The sequence below is a fragment of the Quercus suber genome, unplaced genomic scaffold (assembly GCF_002906115.3).
Source record: "Quercus suber isolate HL8 unplaced genomic scaffold, Cork oak 2.0 scaffold_1063, whole genome shotgun sequence".
In the NCBI taxonomy this organism is placed as follows: domain Eukaryota; kingdom Viridiplantae; phylum Streptophyta; class Magnoliopsida; order Fagales; family Fagaceae; genus Quercus; species Quercus suber.
In genome coordinates, this window is record NW_027070471.1 from 75590 (window position 1) to 98177 (window position 22588).

The following is a 22588-nucleotide window of genomic DNA, read 5'->3' on the forward strand; positions in this document are numbered from 1 at the left end:
AAGGACGGTTCTGCTGTGTCGGGATTGGAAAGTCCAAACTCCACAGTACAGGTCACCACATACTTTAATTTCTAAAGAGGTCGGTTGGCTATGTGGCATGCATTATATCCGTACTGACTTGGACAAGTATCTGTGAGACTAAGTGTATCATGATTAAAGTAGTGTATATTATAACAGACCTACCATAAGGTTGATTTGCACATATATGCATCAGCAAGAGAAAGTTCTATATTTGTATTTGTATTTGGTAGTTTTCTATGGCTACTAAACCAGGAATTCTCACAGACTGGCCATGGACGCCTCTTGGAAGATTTAAGGTGGTGTCCTTATAAGCCAGTGCTCTCTCTCTCTCTCTCTCTCTCTCACACACAGTCTCACACACACACATACACATACACATACACAATCTGTGACTTGAGTTTAGGTTGTAAATGCTTGTTTGTACAGTTTATTTTTTAAGTTTTTGGATATGGGTTGTTTGAAAACGTGCACTAAAATGTGGCATATGAACAATGGGCCGTATAATGGTGAGATTGGTAAGTGTTTGAAATAACTTTGCTGCAGGGTTAAACACCTTACTATTTCATCCATGCACGGTGGATGAACAAATATTCTCTGGTTTAGAACTATCTGCTACCAACATACGAAAACTAGGAAGACAATGTGTATATATATATATATATATATATAGACACACCCACAATCTTCCCTATTTTTAATTTGGGTTAAATTTTCTCTTTTTTATGATAATCTAGGCAGTTTCTCAACACAGCTTCTTAAGAGCAAAAGTTAGAAAATGGTTTCTTAAGTATGGTTGTAAACAAACAAGTGGTGGATCAATGCAAGTTCAATCTTTCAAACTTTTGTAAATTTCATAATTTTTGTCACAATTATCTTACGCAGATAGATTGTGATTAACTGCATATATATTACTTTTATATAGACTCAAATTTTTTTACTACTTATAATTTGTCACGTGAACAATTATAACAAAAATTATAGTATTTTGTGCGATTATAAAGTTTTACTTTTAATAATTTTTTGTAATCGCCTTGGATACTTTTTTGTGGTGTTTGTTGAACTTAGCTTGAGTTTAGCTTAGGTGGTACTCTAATGAACTTGGCCCATTAAAATAATGACACAAAAGTAAATAGTGTAGCAAAGGATTCAATGACACATGTTAAAAGTGACGACACTAGACAAGACGGATTCAATGCAATCTCAATTGTCTAGTGTACTAAAGCTTTTTAGTTTACAAATGTTTGTCTTACATTTTATGTGTGCGTTGGGGGGTTGTGTTCAATAAGTATAACATTAAACAATATGTATTTAATTGATTAGGACAGCCTCATGAATTACATGATATATTGATATGATATGAATAGGTCTTTCTAAATAGTCTTTCTAAGTGGGCATATAAGTTTATCAAAAATAAAGAAAGTAGGGCACATAAACATTTTTGCCTTGTATTATTATTGTTGTTGTTGTTGTTAATCCAAACTTTTGGTTTCCGCTTAAACCAAATCTTTGTTGTTTAACGTGCTTTTTTTTTTTTTTTAGTACGTGATCCTAGCTCCTTGGGCCATTCATAGCACCTACTCATTCATAGTTAAGGATAAGAGTGAAAGTTCCCTTTCACTCTTCCTCATATTTCCATTTCTACTATGGAGGATGCTTCACAACCAAATATGGATTAGTCTCTCTCGTTACTGGACTGCCAAAGGCAAGAACTCGATCGTTGACAAGAGTATCGAGTTTGAGCAAGTTGACAGAGAAAGCAGTTGGTCAGTAATTATAAATTAATACGGATACATACATACACACATACAAGTGTATACGTAGAAATTATAATAATCTTAATTATAAATTTGGTGTGTTCTATTTTTATTTTTCCTTACAAATATATTTGGGCAGGGATGACCAAATATTGTTCAATGGAGCCTTGTTCTACCTAGCAAGTAAGACATTGACTCAGGCAGAGAACCTACCATTGTGGAGGACAGATGGAGTAATTATGACGTTTCTTCTACATTCTGGTCCTGTAGAGTTTCTCTATTATTGGCTCCATAGAGCACTGCACCACCATTATCTTTACTCTCGCTACCATTCCCATCACCATTCTTCAATTGCCACAGAGCCTATAACTTGTAAGCTTTCTTTGTATAAAATAAGGGTTCGGTTAGTATATACAATAATCATCTATTTTAGAAAATATTTATGAAAAATTGAAAAAAATAGTTAATTATTTTTTCATAAAAACTTTTTAAAAATAATTTACTAAGTAAATGAAATATTTGTTTACATTATTGGGCTAGTTACTCACTCTGTTGGTAGGTGAAAAGATTTAATCTGGCCTGTCTTGTTTATTGGACTCACATTTCCCAAAAAAATAGTAAGTTACTATAAATGGTAACTGTAAATATATTATTTAAACTTATAATAAAAAAAAACATATTATTTAAAAAGAGGGTTGTCAGTTATAATCATTGCAGTTGCAACCCAATTCAATTTTAAGGCCAGTCTTACAGCAGTGTTTAAATATTGTTGTTCAATTTTAGTATTGTGAAAACACATGTTTGAATGTTATAAAAATACATGTTAAAAGTGTTATTATCGTTTAAATACTGAAAACTGTTATTTAAAAGTAAGTACCAAATAGCCTTTATATTTTCCAGAGGGATAGAGAAAGTATTTTTGTATGTTCCTACATGAGAGATTAGGGTCACTATTATTAACAAGATATTAGTTTTAAAAAATGGTAGTCTCTGTGAGATAGATTGTTTTATCCCACAGCAGCGGCTCTCTCTCTCTCTCTCAAAAAAAAAAAAAAAATGACAGTCTCAAGCTATTATAGCAAATGGGTCGTGTGTCCGTTGAAATATTGTTTTATGTTAAATTTTTTGTTTTATGTCATATTTTTGACCTGAGTCGATAGAACTAATTTTTTGAGTTCTACTTATCACGTCTACTGTATTTATAATAAATTAATCATTATGATCATTTAACACATTTTCAAAATAGTTTAAAGTTTCATTTGGTTATATTTTTATTGATGTAATATTTTATTGGTTTAGGTTTAAAAAAAATTATTGTTATAAAAACTTGGACGTTCTTATAATGAGAGGTAGTGCCTTCTTGTAGTGGGGCCATAACATAAGCCTAGGCTAATACTGTCGGCGTTTTTAGTATTGAATACCACAATCGATTTATATTCGGAAATCATATGTTCATATGAGTATGACTGAATGATTTTGCGTTTTTTTTTTTTTTTTTCCCAAATTTCTTAACTGAGCAATGTTTTCCCATGATTTATTAGTAATAAGCATTTTATATTAGGATTTTTGTTAAATTTAAAAATTAAATTTCTATCAATCACATTTAAAAAATTATACTTAATTTCTGTTTAATAAATAAGAGAAAAACTAACGAATACCTTAAAAGTATTGGTTTATAGAATATTTTTAGAAATTTTTATGGAAAAAAAAAAATAATTGATTTTTTTTTTTAGTTTAGATCAGCTGTGGCCCCAAGCCCAATCAGCCGCAGCCTAAACTGTAGGACTATCAATACTAAGACATTATTACATGCACTTTGATACTAAATTTTGCATCTATAATTTAGTATGGTACCCAGTGATTAGGATCTTAGTTGGTATGTGTCATTAATCATGAATTGAAATAAATCCTAAAACATTGACATGATTAAAGATTATTGTTTAGGTTGAGTTTAAGGTCAACCAATAACTCAATCACGTGAGGGAGCCAGTGGTCCTTTACCATTAATCGCTGACTTTTTTGTTATGACAACTCACAATAATAATTGCAAATTGAATGCCAGTGGTCCTTTATTTTATTTTATGTTATTTTTATATATCCATTTGTTTAGGTTGAACTAAATGCAATCATGCAACAATATAAAAATCTTAAAATTCCAAACTTTTTAATTTGGGTCTCAATCTCAAACCGCAGACGACAAAAATGTCAAATACTTATAGTCATTTGATTTTCAATTTTGGATGGATCACTAAGTATAATTATTTAACAAAATAAAAAAAACCCCAACCTTACAATTCTGCATAACAATTAACAAATCCCTATGTATTATTGGTAAAGGGAGTTTGGCTGGGGGAATTGGGGGAATTAGGAGCATATATTCCTATGGTTGAAGATTTAGAAATTAATGTGAAGTCATATCAATTTTGGAAATATTAGTAGGTTCCAGTTAATTCAACTGGTAAAGTTTTTGATGATTGAATAAGAGATCTGAGATTCAATTAACTGATTGGCGTCTTGGTGTGACGATAAAGGATTATCATCTAAAATGGACGCCATAGGTTGAAACTCTCTCAAAATATTTTTTTTTGGAAATGTTATTATCAACAATATTATTTATACTTTCAATAATTGGAGTGGTATTTTTTGGTGTTCACTTTTTAAATGTTTCAAGATATCCTCACTTTATATATATATATATATATATAGTTTTATAAGGTACAACTTTGGATTTTTATGTGAACATCAATTTAGTTTCTACATTTCCAATCTGAATAAATAACTTCTTAAATATTTTATACGATAGAATCTTTCACTAAATTTTTTATTAAATCATAATGGAATTAATCATATTATATGACAATTTTTTGTTTTTTCAGCTGTCATTCATCCATTTGCGGAGCACATAGCATATTTCGCGTTGTTTTCCATACCAATGTTAACAGCAATACTTACCAATACTGCCTCTATTGCATCCATTGCTAGCTACCTCACATATATTGATTTTATGAATAATATGGGTCACTGCAATCACGAGCTCATTCCAAAATGGCTCTTTTCCATCTTTCCTCCATTGAAGTACCTCATGTACACCCCTTCGTAAGTCTCTCAAGCCCTTTCTTTCACCTTAATTTCTATTGCCTCTGTCCCATATTGTTGGTAGATTATGAAATTTATTTATTCACTTTTCAATTAGGACTACGTTTTGTAACATCTTAAAATGAAATAAAAAAACTAAAAATTTAGAACAAGATAGTGTTTTAGTTGTACTTATTTTATAATTTTTCTCTTTGATCTAGCAAAAAGATTATTGTGTGGTATCCAACTATATCTAACACAAAGACACAAATACATTTCAAGTTGATTAATTTCATGCCTAACGTGTTTAGATGAAAACTTATTTGTCCATTATTATTCTATATACAATATCCTAAATCATTATATATTCATTCTTTTTAGTACAATTTCAACAATAATTCTTCTTTTTTTATTAACAATTTTTAAAGTGCGTCACTATTACACTCCTTTATTTTGTTGAAAAATTTAATGCGTTTGTTTGTTTGTTTGCGTTATATATAATTTAAGAGTTTGATTAACGTATGCCCTTAGAGCATTAGTATTCACTCTGGTATAACTCAAAATATACTAATTTTAGCATCAAAGCACAAAAAGCATGCATTATCCAAGCTTCCAATTGTTAAAAAAAAAAAAAAAATTACAATAGTGTTACAATAACGTCTTAGATGTAAGACGCTACAATAGCGGGCTTGTATAATTTTTTATTACTTTATTCTCTCTCCCTCTTTCACTTTCTCTTCTTCTCCCACTCTCTCTTTGTGTCACTATCCTCACTTCCTCTCTTACATCTCTCTCTCTCGTTCAAGACTTGCCACTAGAGCTTCTTGGGCCGTTGTGCACAGAGTTCATTTTGGGGTGTGTGGGTTGTGGTGAGGTTGTGCGTGGAGATCGGCATGGTGAGGTGGGTTTTAATTTTGGGCAGGTTTCAATGGGGTTTTGATCGGCGTGGGTTTCGAAATAATGGGTTTGTTGGTTTTCTGATTTAATGACTTTAGATGGTTGGCGTGTGGTGTGGTGGTGGTGATTATTGTTTTTGTGGTTTTTTGTGGTGCTTGCTAGTGGTAGTAGCTAGTGGCTGGTTGTTAGTTGCCGATGGCTAGGGGATGAGCTATTTGACTTCGGGTGGTTGGTGGTTCAAAGAAAGAGACACCAAGGAATAGAAACAAAGAAAGAGACACCAAGGAATAGAAACAGAGAGATTGGGGAGAAGGGAGAGGGAGAGTTTTATGGTAATATATTATAATATTTTATTGAGTAATATATATTATTTTAATGAGTTGTATGATAGAATAGAAATTGGGATAATGAGTGTATTGTAAAATGGTATGGTATAATAGATAAAACAACTTTTAAGATGGTGAAATGAGATATTTCTAAAAAACCGGATTCTAATGCTCTTAGAGCATGCATTAGTAAACTATTTTTTTTTTTTAAATTATGAAAAAATGAAAAAGTTACCAATTGTTTTGACATTTTTTTTAATTCCCCCCAAAATATTTTTAAAAATAGATAATTAATGTGTGTCCCCTAAGGACATTTATTAATCAGACCCATAATTTAAATTAAAAAAGAATCATGTTTGAACACTTTAATTTTTTATTTATAGGATAGCACTATATTTTATCTGATGAGAAAAGAAGAAGAAGAATATAATATATTAACTGTTTGTCAATGAATGACCTTCTACATTAGGGGTGTGAAGAAAACCCGCCAACCCACCAAACTTGACCCGACCCAACCCAACTCGCCGGGTTGGGTCAGTTTTTAAGGCTTGGTGGGTTGGGTTGGATTACAATTTCTTTTTTTTTTTAAATAGCGGGTCAGGTTGGGTTTGGGTCATAAAATTACAAACCCGCCAAACCTGACTAGACCCACTCATATTTTAATATATGTTTAAAATATATTATATATTTAATAATTAAAAAAAAAGCACAGATTTAGAGCACTTCCTCGGTTCCTACTATCATATATAATATAAAATCCTATTAGTTTTTTTAATATATATTTAAATATATTATATAATTAATAAAAAAAATTAAAAATTTTAGATATTTTTTTGTTTATAATTGAGTTAGGAACTCATGTATATATATTTTTTTATAAATGAATTAGGATACTAGTTCATTTATATTTTGTTTACAACTAAGTTGGAATATTAGTTTATATATTAATGTATATTTTGTTTATCAACTCAGGTGGCAAGTGTAATATTTTTTTTTTCTGCTCAATTTAATAATAATAGTAATAAAACAAATTGTTTAACCTATGGGTTCAACCCGACCCAACCCAACCCAACCCAACAGGGTTGGGTTGGGTTGGATTTATGTGATGGGTTGGGTTGAGTTGAATTTTTATTTACCCACCATGGTGGGTTGGGTCAAAAAATCCCCTCAACCCAATCCAACCCGACCCATACACACCCCTATGAATCTACATTCTGCAACACTATACACCATTCCCAAACTCGAAATATTACATTTTGATGTAGTTATACACACTTGTCAACAACAACTTTTACGCCAAACCTAACATTTTAGGGTTTGGTGCATCCACATTTACATTTTACCGAATATTTTTAAGATAATTGTTAATAAATTATTTTAGAATGGTTCACTAACAAGTGCCCTTAAAGCATTTGTTAACATTTCTGTCTCCCTCTCTCTCTATATATATATAGAGAGAGAGTTTTACTAATGTATGCCTAAATTATTTTAGAATTTTTTTAATGAAAAAGTAAAAAAAATACTAACTTTTTTAATAGGTTTTTTTTTTTTTTAATTCTTCGTAAAATATTTTTAAAAATAAATGATTAATAAATATTCTAAGAGCATACTTTAATGGAACCATACACATATATAAACTTGTCCAACCTAGGTCAATGAGTGGGTCGGGAAATTGCTCAACCGTGCATGTTCAATTGTTAATGCATGTCATACTGTCATGTCATTTTCCTTAAAACAAAAAAAAACAAAAAAACAAAAAACAAAAAACAACAAAATATGCTAAATTCAATGTCATGCTCATGATATATTTTTTGGCCGGAGTTTGGACCACTTCCGAATTAAGAAAGGTTTTTTCTTTTCCTATGAATAGGAATATGATTCAATTAACCTTAAAAATAAAATAAAAATAAAAATAAAAAGATGATTGAATAACATTTGATCCTTTATTTTAATCCCCATGTAATAAACATGTCATTTTCATACCTTATTTTTCGTCCTCATAATTTTTTTTGGGAAACGGTTCTCATAAAATATTTTTAAAAATAAATGATTAATAAATATTCTAAGAGCATACTTTAATGGACCCATACACATATATAAACTTGTCCAGCCTAGGTCAATGAGTGGGTCGGGAATTGCTCAACCGTACATGTTCAATTGTTAATGCATGTCATACTGTCATATCATTTTCCTAAAAAAAAAAAAAAAAAAAAAAAAAACAACAAAATATGCTAAATTCAATGTAATACTTTAATGGTTTTGTCTTTTCCGATGAATAGGAATATGATTGAATTAACCTTAAAAATAAAAAACAATAAAAAGAGGATTGAATAACATTTTTTTTTTTTTTTTTTTTTAATAGAAGATTGAATAACATTTGGTCCTTTATTTTAGTCCCCGTTTAATAAACATGTCATTTTCATACCTTATTTTTCGTCCTCATCTTTGAGACTGTTCTTAAAATATTTCATTTATGTGAGTGATGCATGTGTCCCTTAAATTTAAATATAAACCAGAACCTACCTCTGTGACAAGTTTTTTTTTCCCCCTACCTGGGTGACTGTTGATATAATTAATTAAAGATGATATTGTTAAAATTATAGCAGTTAAATGATTAAATATATAAATTTTTAATAGTTCAAGTTTTTTAGATAAATTAATAATTTAATATGATTTCATATTAAAGAGAAATTTAGGTCCATACGTGAGATGAAATATTAAAGTCATGATTAAATGATTACATTTACCACTTTTTAATAATTTAAACTTTTGACACAATCGATAATTTAAGTGACATATCAATTCTAGCTCCAACAGTAGAAGAAGACCCAAAAAAAAAAAAAAAAACTCTCAATCTCGTTTCCTCTAACTGCATCACTTTCAAGCATACTCTCTCTAGATTGTCAGTGATTAGGACTTAAAGAGTGGTGCTGGTGTAAGCTTGGAAAATTGTGCATGGGTTGGGATAGAATGGCAAAAGAGTATTGATGAGGATGAATTCAATTGTGGATGTTTGCGTTGGTTGATTGGTGGGTTTGAGTATTAATTTTAGGGTGGCATGGTGTTTATTTGTCAGGTGGGTCTTTGCGTGGCTATGCTCTCAATTGTCGATTGCTGGCAATAATATTGATAGGAGAGAGTGGTGCCCCATGGTGGTTTCATGCTTTGTTTTGTGGTGGTAGTGGAGCTGTTTTAGCTAGGCGTGTTGGCCTTAGTTGGGTTGATTTGTAACGATTTGAAGGATTGGTGTTTAGTTCCATAAAATCTTGTTTATGTTCGCTTGTTTAATAAATGAACCAAACTATCAAGTCTAATAATTGACTAATAAACAAGTCAAATTCATAAATAATAATGTGTTTATCAATAAGCTTGTTAATATGAAACTTAATTCAATTATATATAATACTATATGTCTATATGTAGAGATTTGATATTAAATTGTGTGAGTTTATAAGTAATTTAATTATAAGATATAAATTAACAATATTTGGTCCTTTATTTTAATCCCCATGTTAAAAATATGTCATTTTCATACCTCATTTTTTGTCCTCACATCTTTGAGACTGTTTTCAAATTATTACTTTCATTTATTTATGTGTGATGCATGTGTCCCTTAAATTTTAATATAAACCAGAACCTACTAGTGTGATAAGGTTTTCCCCCTTGCCTAAGTGATAATTGATCTAATTAAAAAGATGACATTGTTAGAATATAGTTAAATAATTAAATTCTTTATTTTTTAATAGTTTAAGTTTTTTGGAAAATCGATAATTTAACATGATATTATATTAAGGGAAATGTTAACAGGCACCGTAAGATACTTGTTAAGGACAATTTATTGTGGGGTTCACTTAATAAAAATTGGTATAAATTGATGAGGAGACTAAAAATATTACTGAAATGAAAAATGGAACTCAAAAAGTTATTTTATTTTATTTTATTTTGTTTTTTGTTTCTACCAAGGGAGTCAATACCGTACCGGAAGCTGTACCGGTTTGGCCAGCGGTACGATATATTTCGGATACCAGCCAATACCGGTGTACCGTTTCGGGTTTATCGCTATTTTTTATATTTATAAAAATATATATATATATATATATATATATATATGTATGTATGTATATGTATGTATGTATGTGTGTGTGTATATATATATTATAATAAATATAAAAGTTTATCATAAAACATTTCCTCAATTCAGAACTAATTATTCATGGTTTTAGACTTTAGTATCAATTAAAAGAAAAAAAAAACACAATATAAAAATAGAAAGGTTAAAGTTACCATTGCATATTAAGAAAACAAATAATACTAATAAGTTAATGCAAATAAGTTATCATTCTATCCTAACAAAAATTCAAAAATTACAAAACTTTAAAAAAAAAAAAAAAAAAAAACTGTTTTTTGTACCGGCCGGTACGGGCAATATTTTTTCCGGTACGAAACAGAGGGATATTCTATACTGGATTACTGGCCGATACGGTATATTCCGGCCATACCGGCCGGTACGGTACGGAATTCACTTCCTTGGTTTCTACCCCTTATAAAGTTAGTAAAAAATCTAACATAAAAGAATATGATTTGATATAAAGTTGTTTGTTAAAGGACACCTTATGGTGCCCGTTAACGCTACCCTTATAATAAAGGGTAGTTTAAAGCCTACACGTGAGGAGAAGTATTAGAATTATGATTTAATGGATTAGTTATATCCAATTAATTCAAATAATATAGTTTTAATCATAATTTATTTATTAATTTAAAGTAAAAATAATTTGTTAATCAAATATATTTTATAAGTAGAAATTTGTGAACAAGTAAAAATTATATTCATGATTTTAGTATATATGGAAAAAATAAAAAGTTAATCAAATAGTTTATGAACAAGCTAAAACTTGTTTGATAAGAAAATAAATCAAGTTTGAATAACTAATATAGTTTGTTGATGATTTTGAATTTGATTTATGTTTAATATAAAATTAAAGAAATAATCATGAACTTTTAATATGCAATTTGATTTGGCTTGTTTGTATCCATAGATTTTGTAAAATATGAGTGCTCAATCATCATCATCATTCTTAATATAATTATTATTCCTATCCATAATGGTTTTGGTTTGGGCAAAACAGGTTTCACTCTCTACATCATACACAATTTCGTACCAATTATTCACTGTTCATGCCACTCTATGACTACATATATAGTACCGTGGACAAATGTACGGATGAACTATATGAAATTTCACTCAGAAGGGAAGCAGAATTACCAGATGTAGTGCACCTAACTCATCTAACTACACCTGAGTCCATCTATCATCTCAGGCTTGGTTTTGCCTCTTTGGCCTCCAAACCATACACATCAAAATGGTACTTCTCATTGATTTGGCCTGTGACATTGTGGTCTATGATGTTAAATTGGTTATATGGCCGCACTTTCATTGTTGAGAGATACCGTTTTAATAAACTCAGATTACAAAGTTGGGTCATACCAAAATACAGAATACAAGTAAGAAATGATTTTTCTATGTTATTAACTGTTTACTTATTTTTGTTTCTTTCTTTCAATCATATGTGATTTATTTTTCTCAATACTTTTGCGTGCAGTACTTTCTGCAATGGCAAAATGAGACTATAAATAACTTAATTGAGGAAGCCATACTGGAAGCAGAGGAAAGAGGTGCTAAAGTATTAAGCTTGGGTCTCTTGAATCAGGTAAGTTTCAGTTCTTGCTTGAATTTTTATTTTATTTTTTCTATAATTTAATTTCCAACTCTAGGTGATATATTCATCATGATTTTTAACTAAAATTCCCCTTCCTTCATTTTCTTTGTTATTTAATTTCTCCAACTTTGCTGTCACACTAACAATTCAGATAGTCAATGTACTTTCCCATGCGCCCGTTGATTATTTTTATATATATATATATATATTTATTTATTTATTTGTAGAATCCCTATAAATTTCAAGAATGATGTTAGAGATAATTATAAATTTTAATATATAAACCTTATAAATTGATATGTTACTAATTACAAAAAAAAAAAAAGACTTTATTTATTATGTTATTGAAATGATACCAACAACATTACTATTATGTCAGTTTATAAATATTTTGTAGTAAATTGATAGTATAACTTTATATTGTTTTTACTTTTTGCTTAATATAATTAAGTTGGGTTGGGGATTCGAGCCCAAATTTTCCTATTGAAATAATCGGATCTAATAATGTTGTTGAGTTATAGGACTCTTAACAAGTACAAACTCTAGCATTCTCTAGNTTGTTTGGGTGAGAGAAAATTTATTTACCATCTCTTAGAATAGACCCAAAAAAAAAAAAAAAAATGCATGAGCACGAACACATTATGGCTTGGCCTTTACCCTATGCCAAAGGGGGATCAATGTACGTTTATTTTGTTCAAGCAAAATCGACGTTGGGCCACAGGCAAAGTCTGGCTTAGGATATTATTAAAATTTTATTTTATTTTTATTTTAATTTTTTTTATGTTACAGCCCAATGGGCTTGTATATATGCTAACAGTTTCATACCCCTTTTTTTTTTTTTTTTTTTTTTTTTTTTTTTTTTTTTTTTTTTTTTTTTTTTTTGGGGTTTAAAAACACTTTCATACTTTGTAAGCATGGTATTCAATGTTTTTTGAAAACCAAACTGAAACTTTTCATTCATAATAGCCAAGAAAATACACTGAAGAAACAGAGAACCAGCTACAGAAAAAACAGAGCATAACGAAAAAGGAAAAACAGCAACAACTTAGACCACGACTTTTACAATCTTTAGCTTGTTCCTTCAGCTCTAGCCATATCTTCAATCCAATCAGGAAAAGATGACGCCCAGACCTGCTCCTCATCAGTTTGTTTTGCAAGCTGTGCAAGTTCGTGGGCTATTTTGTTGCCCTCCCTTCTGATATGTCTGACTTTTGCTTCCTGGAAACTAGGAATAAATTGCAGACAACTCCTCACAATATGGCCAATCACACTTCTCACTTCTTTAGCCTCAATAGCTTGAATTGCCTGCAACGAATCCCCCTCAAAAATGGTCCTTTCCAAGCCCAGATTCTTTGCTAGGATCATTCCTTGTTCCATAGCTATGGCTTCCGTTTCCTCCACAACCATTCGACTTGATAGAGGAAGACATTTTGTTGCTACCACCTTCTTTTTCCAATCTCTAATTATAACACCCACTCCAGAATGGCCTTCATCAGAGGGAATGGCCCCATCCACATTTATTTTGAAGAAACCCACAGGTGGAGGTGTCCATACTTTCTCGTTTCTCTGAGGACTATTAATATCCCAGCTCTTAGTCTCCTTGAACTCCTTTATCATTTGGATTGCTGTCTCCCAAATGTGATCCTCAGAAACACCATTTCCTTCATGCACAAGTTGGTTTCTATTATACCAAATCATCCAAGCAACACCAAAAAAAAATCTCCAAGTCCCTCTGAGTTCCCTTTCTAACAAAAGTAAGGCCAAATCCACTATCTCCCTGTTGCTTTCATTCAAACAGATTGGGCATTCATCCCATTTGCTCCACACTCTTTTAGCAACTGCACAGTAGATGATTGCATGCTTAGTTGACTCAAGTTCCCTACCACAAATAGGGCAAGTAGGATCCACTTGAATTCCCCTGTTGCTCATATTCAGCATAGATGGGATGGCCTTCATGCATAGTCTACAGGCAAAAACTCTCACTTTGGCTGGGATGTTTAAATGCCACATTTTTTTCCAAAGTGGGGCACATACATCTCCCACTGAGGATTCACCTCTTTCGTGCTTCTCTACAATTTCCCTAGCCAAAAATATACACTTTTTGCAGTGAAGATTCCTTTTTTATTTCCCACCCATATTAATTGGTCCTCCTATGGATAGTGAGGAATTGGGATGCTTAGAATTTTCTCCACTTCAAAGCCAAGGAAAACTCTGTCAAGAATGTCCTTTCTCCATCTTCTAGTGTCTTGGTCAATTAATGCTGATACCATAGGGAAGTCTCCAAAATCTTTCCTTGGAGAAATGAATTTATAAGTTGTTGGTGTTGGTAACCATCTGTCATCCCATATATGGATTATCTTTCCATCTCCTACTCTCCATCTTGTTCCTTGTTAAAGAACCTCTATGCTCTTGTGAATGCTTCTCCAAGAATAAGATGGGTTGTTGCCTATGCTTGCATTTAAAATATCCTCATTGGGAAAATAGCATGGTGTTCAATGTTATGTACTTTTGCCGGGGCAAAAGAAATTTAGTGCACTTTTCATTGGCAAATTGATTGATACATAAAGTGAACATTATGAAAGTTCTCAGAACATAGAAGTTTTACTTAATACAAAATTTATGTCCCACTTTATGCTTCACGAAATATTCAAAGTTTTTTTTTTTTTTTTTTTTTTTTTTGAGATTCAACTTATAGTGTTTGCTCCTTATAATAGTTTTTTATTATTAGACTAAAACACCAATCGGTTTTTAGTATAAGTGGAGATTGAATTCCATATATTTTATTCAACCATTAGAGATTTTATCAATTGAACTAATTAGAACCCATACGGAATATACAAAGTTGGGATAGAAAATTTGTATTCTTATTTATGTATATGTAGCAATCATTTTGAATAACTTCAGTTTGACTTATTATGGTAAAAAAAAATTTCTTTACCTTCTCCTTAAATAGGAAAAAAAAAATGCATAGGCACATACATGATAAGACATGAAACACAATGATATGATATTTTTTGCAAAATTAAGATGTGACATTGTGGGTATATGACAATTAATTAGTTAATTATATTAATCTTTAGTTATAATTTATTTTTAGACATATTTATGAATGTTTTAAGTTTTCAAAATATATAAAAATGATCAATATCTTTAAAAATATATTGGAAATCAAATGATTTTTTTCCAAATAGAAAAACATTTTCTTTTTTCCTCCCAACAGATTGAGGACATGCCCCGTGGAATGTCCCGAGCATGTATGTGCGTGACTTTTGGGGTGTTCATGCTTATATTTTTTTATTTACTTACTATACATGGAGGAGAGGAATTCAAATTCAGGTTTTATAATTTCCTTATTAGGATAATTAGGTAATTCTATTTAACTACAAGACTGTTTAGGAAATGTTTTTGTGCTTCTTAATTAGTAAAACATTGGAGAGAACGAGTTCTTTTCTTTTTATGCATTCATATGTTGCAAAAAAAATTATTCATAACAAGGTTCTAATTCCTTTTTAATCTAACATAATTCAGGTGCTTACAATACGAGAGGATGAGTTTTTGAAGCTAAACAAATCGTTCAACACCAACTCTGAAAGTAATTTGATATTTTCAGGAAGTTATTCTCAAAAGGTAAGTCTATGAAATTTTTACTGTTTTAGTTCAATTATATTCATATTGTGTTATTAAAGAATATATAGCTACTTTGAACCTTAGAAACAGTAAAATCATTATGAATTTTTGTAGATTTGGTTAGTGGGAGATGGATTGGATGAGGAAGAACAGTTAAAGACGCCCAAAGGAACATTGTTTATTCCCTTCTCACAATTCCCACCAAAGAAATTGCGCAAAGACTGTTACTACCATAGCCCTCCAGCAATGGTGACTCCAAGGTCTCTCGAGAATATGCACTCTTGCGAGGTTAGTAAAGAATCCTTCCAAGGTCTCTTCATTGATGCCATTACATGAATATAGAGAAGTTAGAAAAGATAAAGTGGCATGCATGTCCTATATTGTGGAAAGTGGAAAATATAATTACGTTTGAGCTAGTTTCAATATTAACATCATGAAACGTGCAAACTGGACAAAATGGGCTTCTGCCCTTTTCGGGCAAATTATATAGGGAAATGCCTCTCTTCCTAAACTAAATAGGGAAATACCCCTCTTTTAAAACTCGATTTTTAATAAATCGAGTTAAGCCCTATAATGGCGTTTTTAAGGAACTTATAGTGACGTTTTAAGGACCTATAGTAACGTTTTTTAACTTAACTTCATTGAAATCGAGTTATAGGCAATGAATTGACCTATAGTGGCCTTTTTTTACCTATAACTCGATTTCTTTGAAGTCGAGTTAAAAAACGTCACTATAGGTCCTTAAAATGTTATTATAGGCTCCTTAAAACGCCACTATTGGGCTTCAAATTTTTTTTTTTTCCTAACTCGATTTATCAAAAATCGAGTTTTAAAAGAGGGGTATTTCCCTATTTAGTTTGGGAAATGGGGCGTTTCCTTATATAATTTGCCCAGAAGGGGCAGAAACCCATTTTGTCCCGTGCAAACTAATGAACAAATAGTAGTTACAGATAGAGGAGTAATTCTTATGTACTCTCGGAGTACAATGAATGGTCCACTCATTAAATTCATGGTGGGGTCCACCATAAATGTGAGATAATGAAACTTTATTTTACTATACTCTGAGAATATCTAACTTTTACAAGTTGGTCAACTTGTAAAACTGTTACAAGTACTATTATTGCATTAAACAAGTTAGTTTGTGCATATTTTTTAAATTGTAAAATTTGCAATAATTTTAGAATTTTCCAATACCACTGTTACTCAAGAGAAACCTCTTCAATTATCACTTTGTATTATAATAAATAATATATGATATATGTCATATCTAAGAGATCTATCTACGAGCCTCTCCATTTCACTTTAATGAAGTGTATTTCATGATTAAAAGTTTATTTGTTAGATTTGACAGTGTATAGAGTACCATATTAATGATATGGCACATAAATACACTTTTAGATTTGTAATATTTAATACGAATAATAAAATATATCAATTTCAAATGGAGAAAATCCTAATACCTAAATTTATAGAAAACAAAGGCTTCTTTGTCGGTATTGAAAAGACTTCTTCCAATGAAACCTTTGAGCCCATTTAACTTCTTCCATTGGGTGGTAATGCTGGAGGAAAGAATTAGTATTTGTTTGCATAATTAAGCAAATCAAGACATGAATAAACCAAAGTTTTTGCATTTACAAAACATACATATATATGTCATTCGAGTAATTCTTAGCTACTCTCGAAGTACGGAGAATGGTGCTCTCTCATCTTCAACTTAATTTTGGATTTATTGCTACTTTATCTAAAATGATAGAGAAACTTTAATTTTGGGTAGTCTAGTAATAATTGAACATGTTTCTTTCAATGCAAATGCAAAGCATGCACACTTTTTTTTTTCTTCTTCGTTTACAAGAGTTTGTGTTTTGAATATGTGGCAGAATTGGTTTCCAAGAAGAGTGATGAATGCTTGGCGTATAGCTGGGATTGTGCATGCTTTGGAAGGATGGAATGAACACGAGTGCGGTAACACAATGTCCAACATTGAGAAAGTTTGGCAAGCAAGTCTTCAACATGGATTTCAGCCTTTGCTGCTTCCAACTGAATCAAAATGCTAATAGCTTACTATAAGATATGAAAATGTACCTACCTGAGCTATTACATCAAATTAATGCTTGATGGGTTTGATTTTGGTGAATAGACTGTATTAATACTTCTCAATTTGGGTTTTAACGATCATATTATCTCTCTCATACGAATGATTTGAAATTCTTCTATTGTTTTATGAGAAAAGTTAATGAATATCCTTGGGGTATTAATTTAAGAAATATTTTTAAAGAAGAGAAATGATTTTTTGACAATTTTTATATTTCCTATTAAAATAGTATCAAAACTTTCTTAAAATGAACAATTAACAAATAGTTTAAGGGCACCGGTTAACTAGGAGAAAATATTTGGTATCAAATGATATTATGTCAGCGGTATCAAAATTCAATAAATGTAAGACGTACATATCAACAAAAAATAAATAACCCACTAACAATTAAAAAACATGTGTTAGTGAGTAACTATTTTTGCATAAATGTCTCTCATTTATTACATTTTGATACGGATAGTGTGATATGTCATTTGATACAAAATATTTTTTCATTAACTAGAACTTTATTATATCGATTCAGTTTCAATAATTTATCTACAGGCTAATTAACACCAAAGTTGGGAATGCGTTGCTTTGAAAAAACTAAACTTACTCAAGCACAGACGCATAGACTGACAGACAGACTAAATACACACATTTTGCTTGGAAAACTAAATTAACACAAGCAGCCATCGATTTAAAGGAATGCAAAGTTTGACTGAGCTCATAAATATATGTGCTATCTTAGTTTAAGTTGGGTTAGCTAGATTGTCTATATTTGAACTTCACGGAACTGCAATATATATATATATATATATATAAGACTGACAGACAGACTAAATACACACATTTTGCTTGGAAAACTAAATTAACACAAGCAGCCATCGATTTAAAGGAATGCAAAGTTTGACTGAGCTCATAAATATATGTGCTATCTTAGTTTAAGTTGGGTTAGCTAGATTGTCTATATTTGAACTTCACGGAACTGCAATATATATATATATATATATATTTTTTTTTTTTTGAGAAAGAACTGCAATTAAATATGATTCAACTGATTTAGTCCGAAATAGAGTATTGTGTATTGTGTACAGTTATATTAGGTGACTCTTCAATATTCATACATGAGCTTCTTGCCTCTTCGTTTACACGGTCAAGAGTATTTTTTCTTGTAGACAATTTTTTCTATTGGCACAAACTCGGAACAAAAATGAAAATCTCAATGAGAAATAGACATTAATATTTATTATCATAGAATAATCATAATAGGTGTCTATTTAACATTAGCTTATAAGTTTAGCTTTTAGTTTTGATGTACAGTTTTTAAAATTTCACTTTTTCCTGCATTTCTTACTTTTTCAAAAATTTTCAAAGTACAACTATACTTTAATACATTTTCAGCAAAAAAAAAAAAAAAAAAAAAAATCAGTAAAAAGTTAAATAAGTTGTTTATTGGGTTTATTGGTTTAATTCCAAGGTGGAATGTACGTTTGCTTACGCTTAACCCAAAATAGAAAAGCATTAATGGAGGTCAGACTCATAATAACCTGATGAGAAATGATATGTCTACAACATTTTTACAACAAATCCTAAGTGGCAGGTTGTTACTGGTTGTTATTGTTGGGGTAAAAAAGTAATCTTAGTGTTAGTTTCAAATTTGAACCAATAACAACTAACCACTTGTGATTTGTTGTAAAAATATTGTAAAATTGTTGTAGATGTAGAATCTCTCTAACCTGATTCTTTAATGCAAGCGGAGCTGGAGCCACCTATATGGAGGGCCATGCCCCCAAAATGTTTTGACTTTTTTTATTGTAATATAAGTATGTAACTACTAGCCTTATCATAAGTTCTTTACGCAAGCAATGAGGCTCTTTCTTTTGGGTTTAGTGTCATAGTTTTCAATTCATTCATTTAAAAAAAAAAAAAAAACTCAAATCAACATGTACCTTGAAAGTTCAAAATGGGTATGAAATACCCTTGAACGTTTAGACCCCAAATAATAAAATTACCAATTCAAGCTTTATATTAAACAATTAATGTGCGGAACATGATAACAAGCTCATAACAGAATTGATAAACAATCTAAGCCAAATATAAACACATCCACAGCAGTAAATATAAGGCAAAGATAAAGGAAAGGAAGATGCAAACACACGGACAACACACGATGTGTTATCGAAGAGGAAACCGAAGTCCTCGGCGTAAAATCTCTCCGCCGCCTTCCAAGCGGTCAAATAATCCACTACAGAATGTAGTTGGGATACATGAACAGCAGAAGACCCTCCAAGCCTAATCTACCCAAGTACCTAAGCCCTCCAAGCTTCTTGCTCAGCTCGATGAATGTTTAGGAGAATCATGTACAATCTCAGAAGTGTTGTGTTGCATCCATCTGAGCCTCTTATGTGTGCAACAGTGTCCTAAGGATAGACCAAGCATATCTTATGTCGTTGTGATGCTAGGCAATGAGAGTGCATTGCCTCAACCAAAACAACCTAGTTTCTTCTTGGAAAAGGATTCAAATGAAGGGCAATTTCTCACAAGTAAACACTGTTAAATATTAGCTATGATATATTCCATGTTGAATATGCTTGAATATATGCGGAAGGAAGAACCATAAAATAGGAACAGAAGAACACAAGACTTACATGGTTCAGCCTTATGGTCTACGTCTACGAAGGAAACCCTTAAGGGCTACATCTTTATTATATAAGAGTATAGTACAAAACCTATGTAACAATGAACCATAACATGTGTATATATAGTAAACTAAACCTTAAACTAATAGACTTCTAATACAAGTAGGAGACTTGGCTTGCATTCAAAGTAAAATTAGGGCTAATGGGCTAATTTATCTCTAACACCTCCTCTCAAACTCAAGATGGCAACTTGATAAAATCTTGAGATTTGATAAAGTTGAGAAGATCCCTTGAATGAAATTTGGCTCTGTGATGGTGGTTTAAGGAAGGCAATGGTCTTGCAATGTTAATGCGACTTCTAACGGTGGCATGACTATACTAGAGAGTTTTGACGGCAGCAGTGGGAAGCCAAAGAAGATGAACACAGTTAAAAAATACCAAGGAAGACAAAGATTGCTCTTAATACACCGTAAGGACAGAAAATCATGGCCACAGGAAAGTAACTCTGATACCATATTAAATATTAGCTATGATATATTCTATGTTGAATATGCTTGAATATATGCAGAAGACAAAAGCATAAAATAGGAACACAAGGCTTACGTGATTCAGCCTTACAACCAATGTCTACGAAGGAAATTCTTAAGGGTTACATCTTTATTATATAAGAGTGTAGTACAAAACCTATGTTACAATGAACCAAAATATGTGTATATATAGTAGACTAAACCCTAGACTAATAGACTTCTAATATAAGTAGGAGACTTGGCTTGCATACAAAGTAGAATTAGGCTTGGGCTTATGCTAATGGGCTAATATATCTCTAACAATACGAATCTTCTTCAACCAATGAAATCACAATCACATTGTTGAAGGCTCACTAACAATTTTTTGCCAATATCAAACAACATTGTCAATGTAGAATTATATTCATCATCATATATTGTTAACTGTGTTCCTACTCATAAGTAAACCATGTCCATTTTATTCAAATGAAGGTAACTTTTTTTCTTCTTTTTGGCACCCAAGTTCATTAAATCAAAAAGCCATGTCCATAGGACATGCCCATCGCATTTAAAAAGCATTAATACACTAGGAGGGTTTTAAGAAAATAACAAAATATTGCTTTAGATTGGTCCCTTTTCATGCTAGGTAATATCCACACCTATTGGTTTCCTTGAAGCAATGGACAATCGTGGTCCACTGTACTTAGGATTTGTTTGGGATTCGATTATTTTGCTGAAATTGAAATTTTTTTGCTGAAAGTGCTATAGATAAAAGTAAAAATTATCTAAAATAATACAATAGGGCCTATGAATAATACCAAAAAGTGCAAAGGGGCCCATGAATAGTAGCAAAAATAAGTTGAATAGTAAAATAAGCTGGCCTTTTAAGCTCGAGCCAAACACACACTTAGTTTTGGTTATAAGCTCCCTACAATTAGACACAATTGAAGATAGAACATTATAAGCATACCAACTACTATCCTGCATCATGTTTAGTTAAGACATATGTGACTCACTTGTTAGAAATATATGTCACTATTTTATGTAATTGGCTAATCCTTTGAAAAAACGCACTTTACTTGTATTTTGGTAGATCCAGGATGTGTTTAATACTTCAAGAAATCTTGTTTCAAGATCAAGTATTAAAATCATGCAAGTTTGTCCAAGATTCAAGCTGAAAATTGCAAGTTCATTAAAGCTCAATAGCTAGTATCTATCGAGCTTGAAGAGCTGTTCCAGCCCTGTGGCTTGACAGCTGCTCGATAGATGGCTATTTGTTGAGGTTTATGAAATTCAGATTTTCTGTTCTGTTTTTCATTCAATCCATGATTTTATGTTTAGGCTTTCTTTTCTCACAAACCTAGACATATAAAATGATTATTTTAAGGGCCGTCAAAAGTGACACAAGTTGCACAAGTGTTGGGAAAAGTTTGTTCAAGCAAATTGTGAATGGAGACAGAATTTGCCCTATTTCATCGTTCTTGTGATAAAATTGCTGTGTTTGTGTACCTTAGGGTTTTGTAACCAAGCATCTTCTTGATCTTCATCGTCTGGATGAACTAAAGAACTTTACAGCCAACAACCTTCTCTAGTTGGTCATTAAAGTCGCGTATTGGAATCTGCTCAATTGGTTAGTCACGTATTGGGAGCCGTGCATTAAAAGGAGATATTGTCACTACAGAACAAGTCCAATTGGGTATTAGGGTACGGGTTCAACTGTATGTTGGTAGAAAGTACTAGGATTCATTTACTTGTAACTGCTTATTTTGATAATAGTGAATTCTCGGGAGTGGTGACCTTAAAATCACCCGATGGGGTTTTGCCTCAGTGGTTTTTCCTATTACAAACAAATCACCCGTGTCAAATTTATTTTTCACTGCATTTAACTCAGTTGGTGATTTGTTTGTGCTACCACGCATATTGCATGCTAATCTGATTAATTAATTAAACTT

General features: G+C 31.3%; 1 protein-coding gene across 1 annotated transcript; it reads left to right on the top strand.

Annotated features, from left to right (window-relative positions):
* Positions 1–257: 257 nt before the first annotated feature.
* LOC111998303 (very-long-chain aldehyde decarbonylase CER1) lies at positions 258–17556 on the top strand. The gene is made up of 9 exons (XM_065769140.1): positions 258–317; positions 1561–1784; positions 1915–2147; positions 4652–4871; positions 11200–11575; positions 11674–11781; positions 15319–15417; positions 15532–15705; positions 17295–17556. Exons 1-9 carry the CDS (start codon positions 258–260, stop codon positions 17469–17471), a joined length of 1671 nt encoding a protein of 556 aa, XP_065625212.1. The 3' UTR covers positions 17472–17556.
* Positions 17557–22588: the final 5032 nt, after the last annotated feature.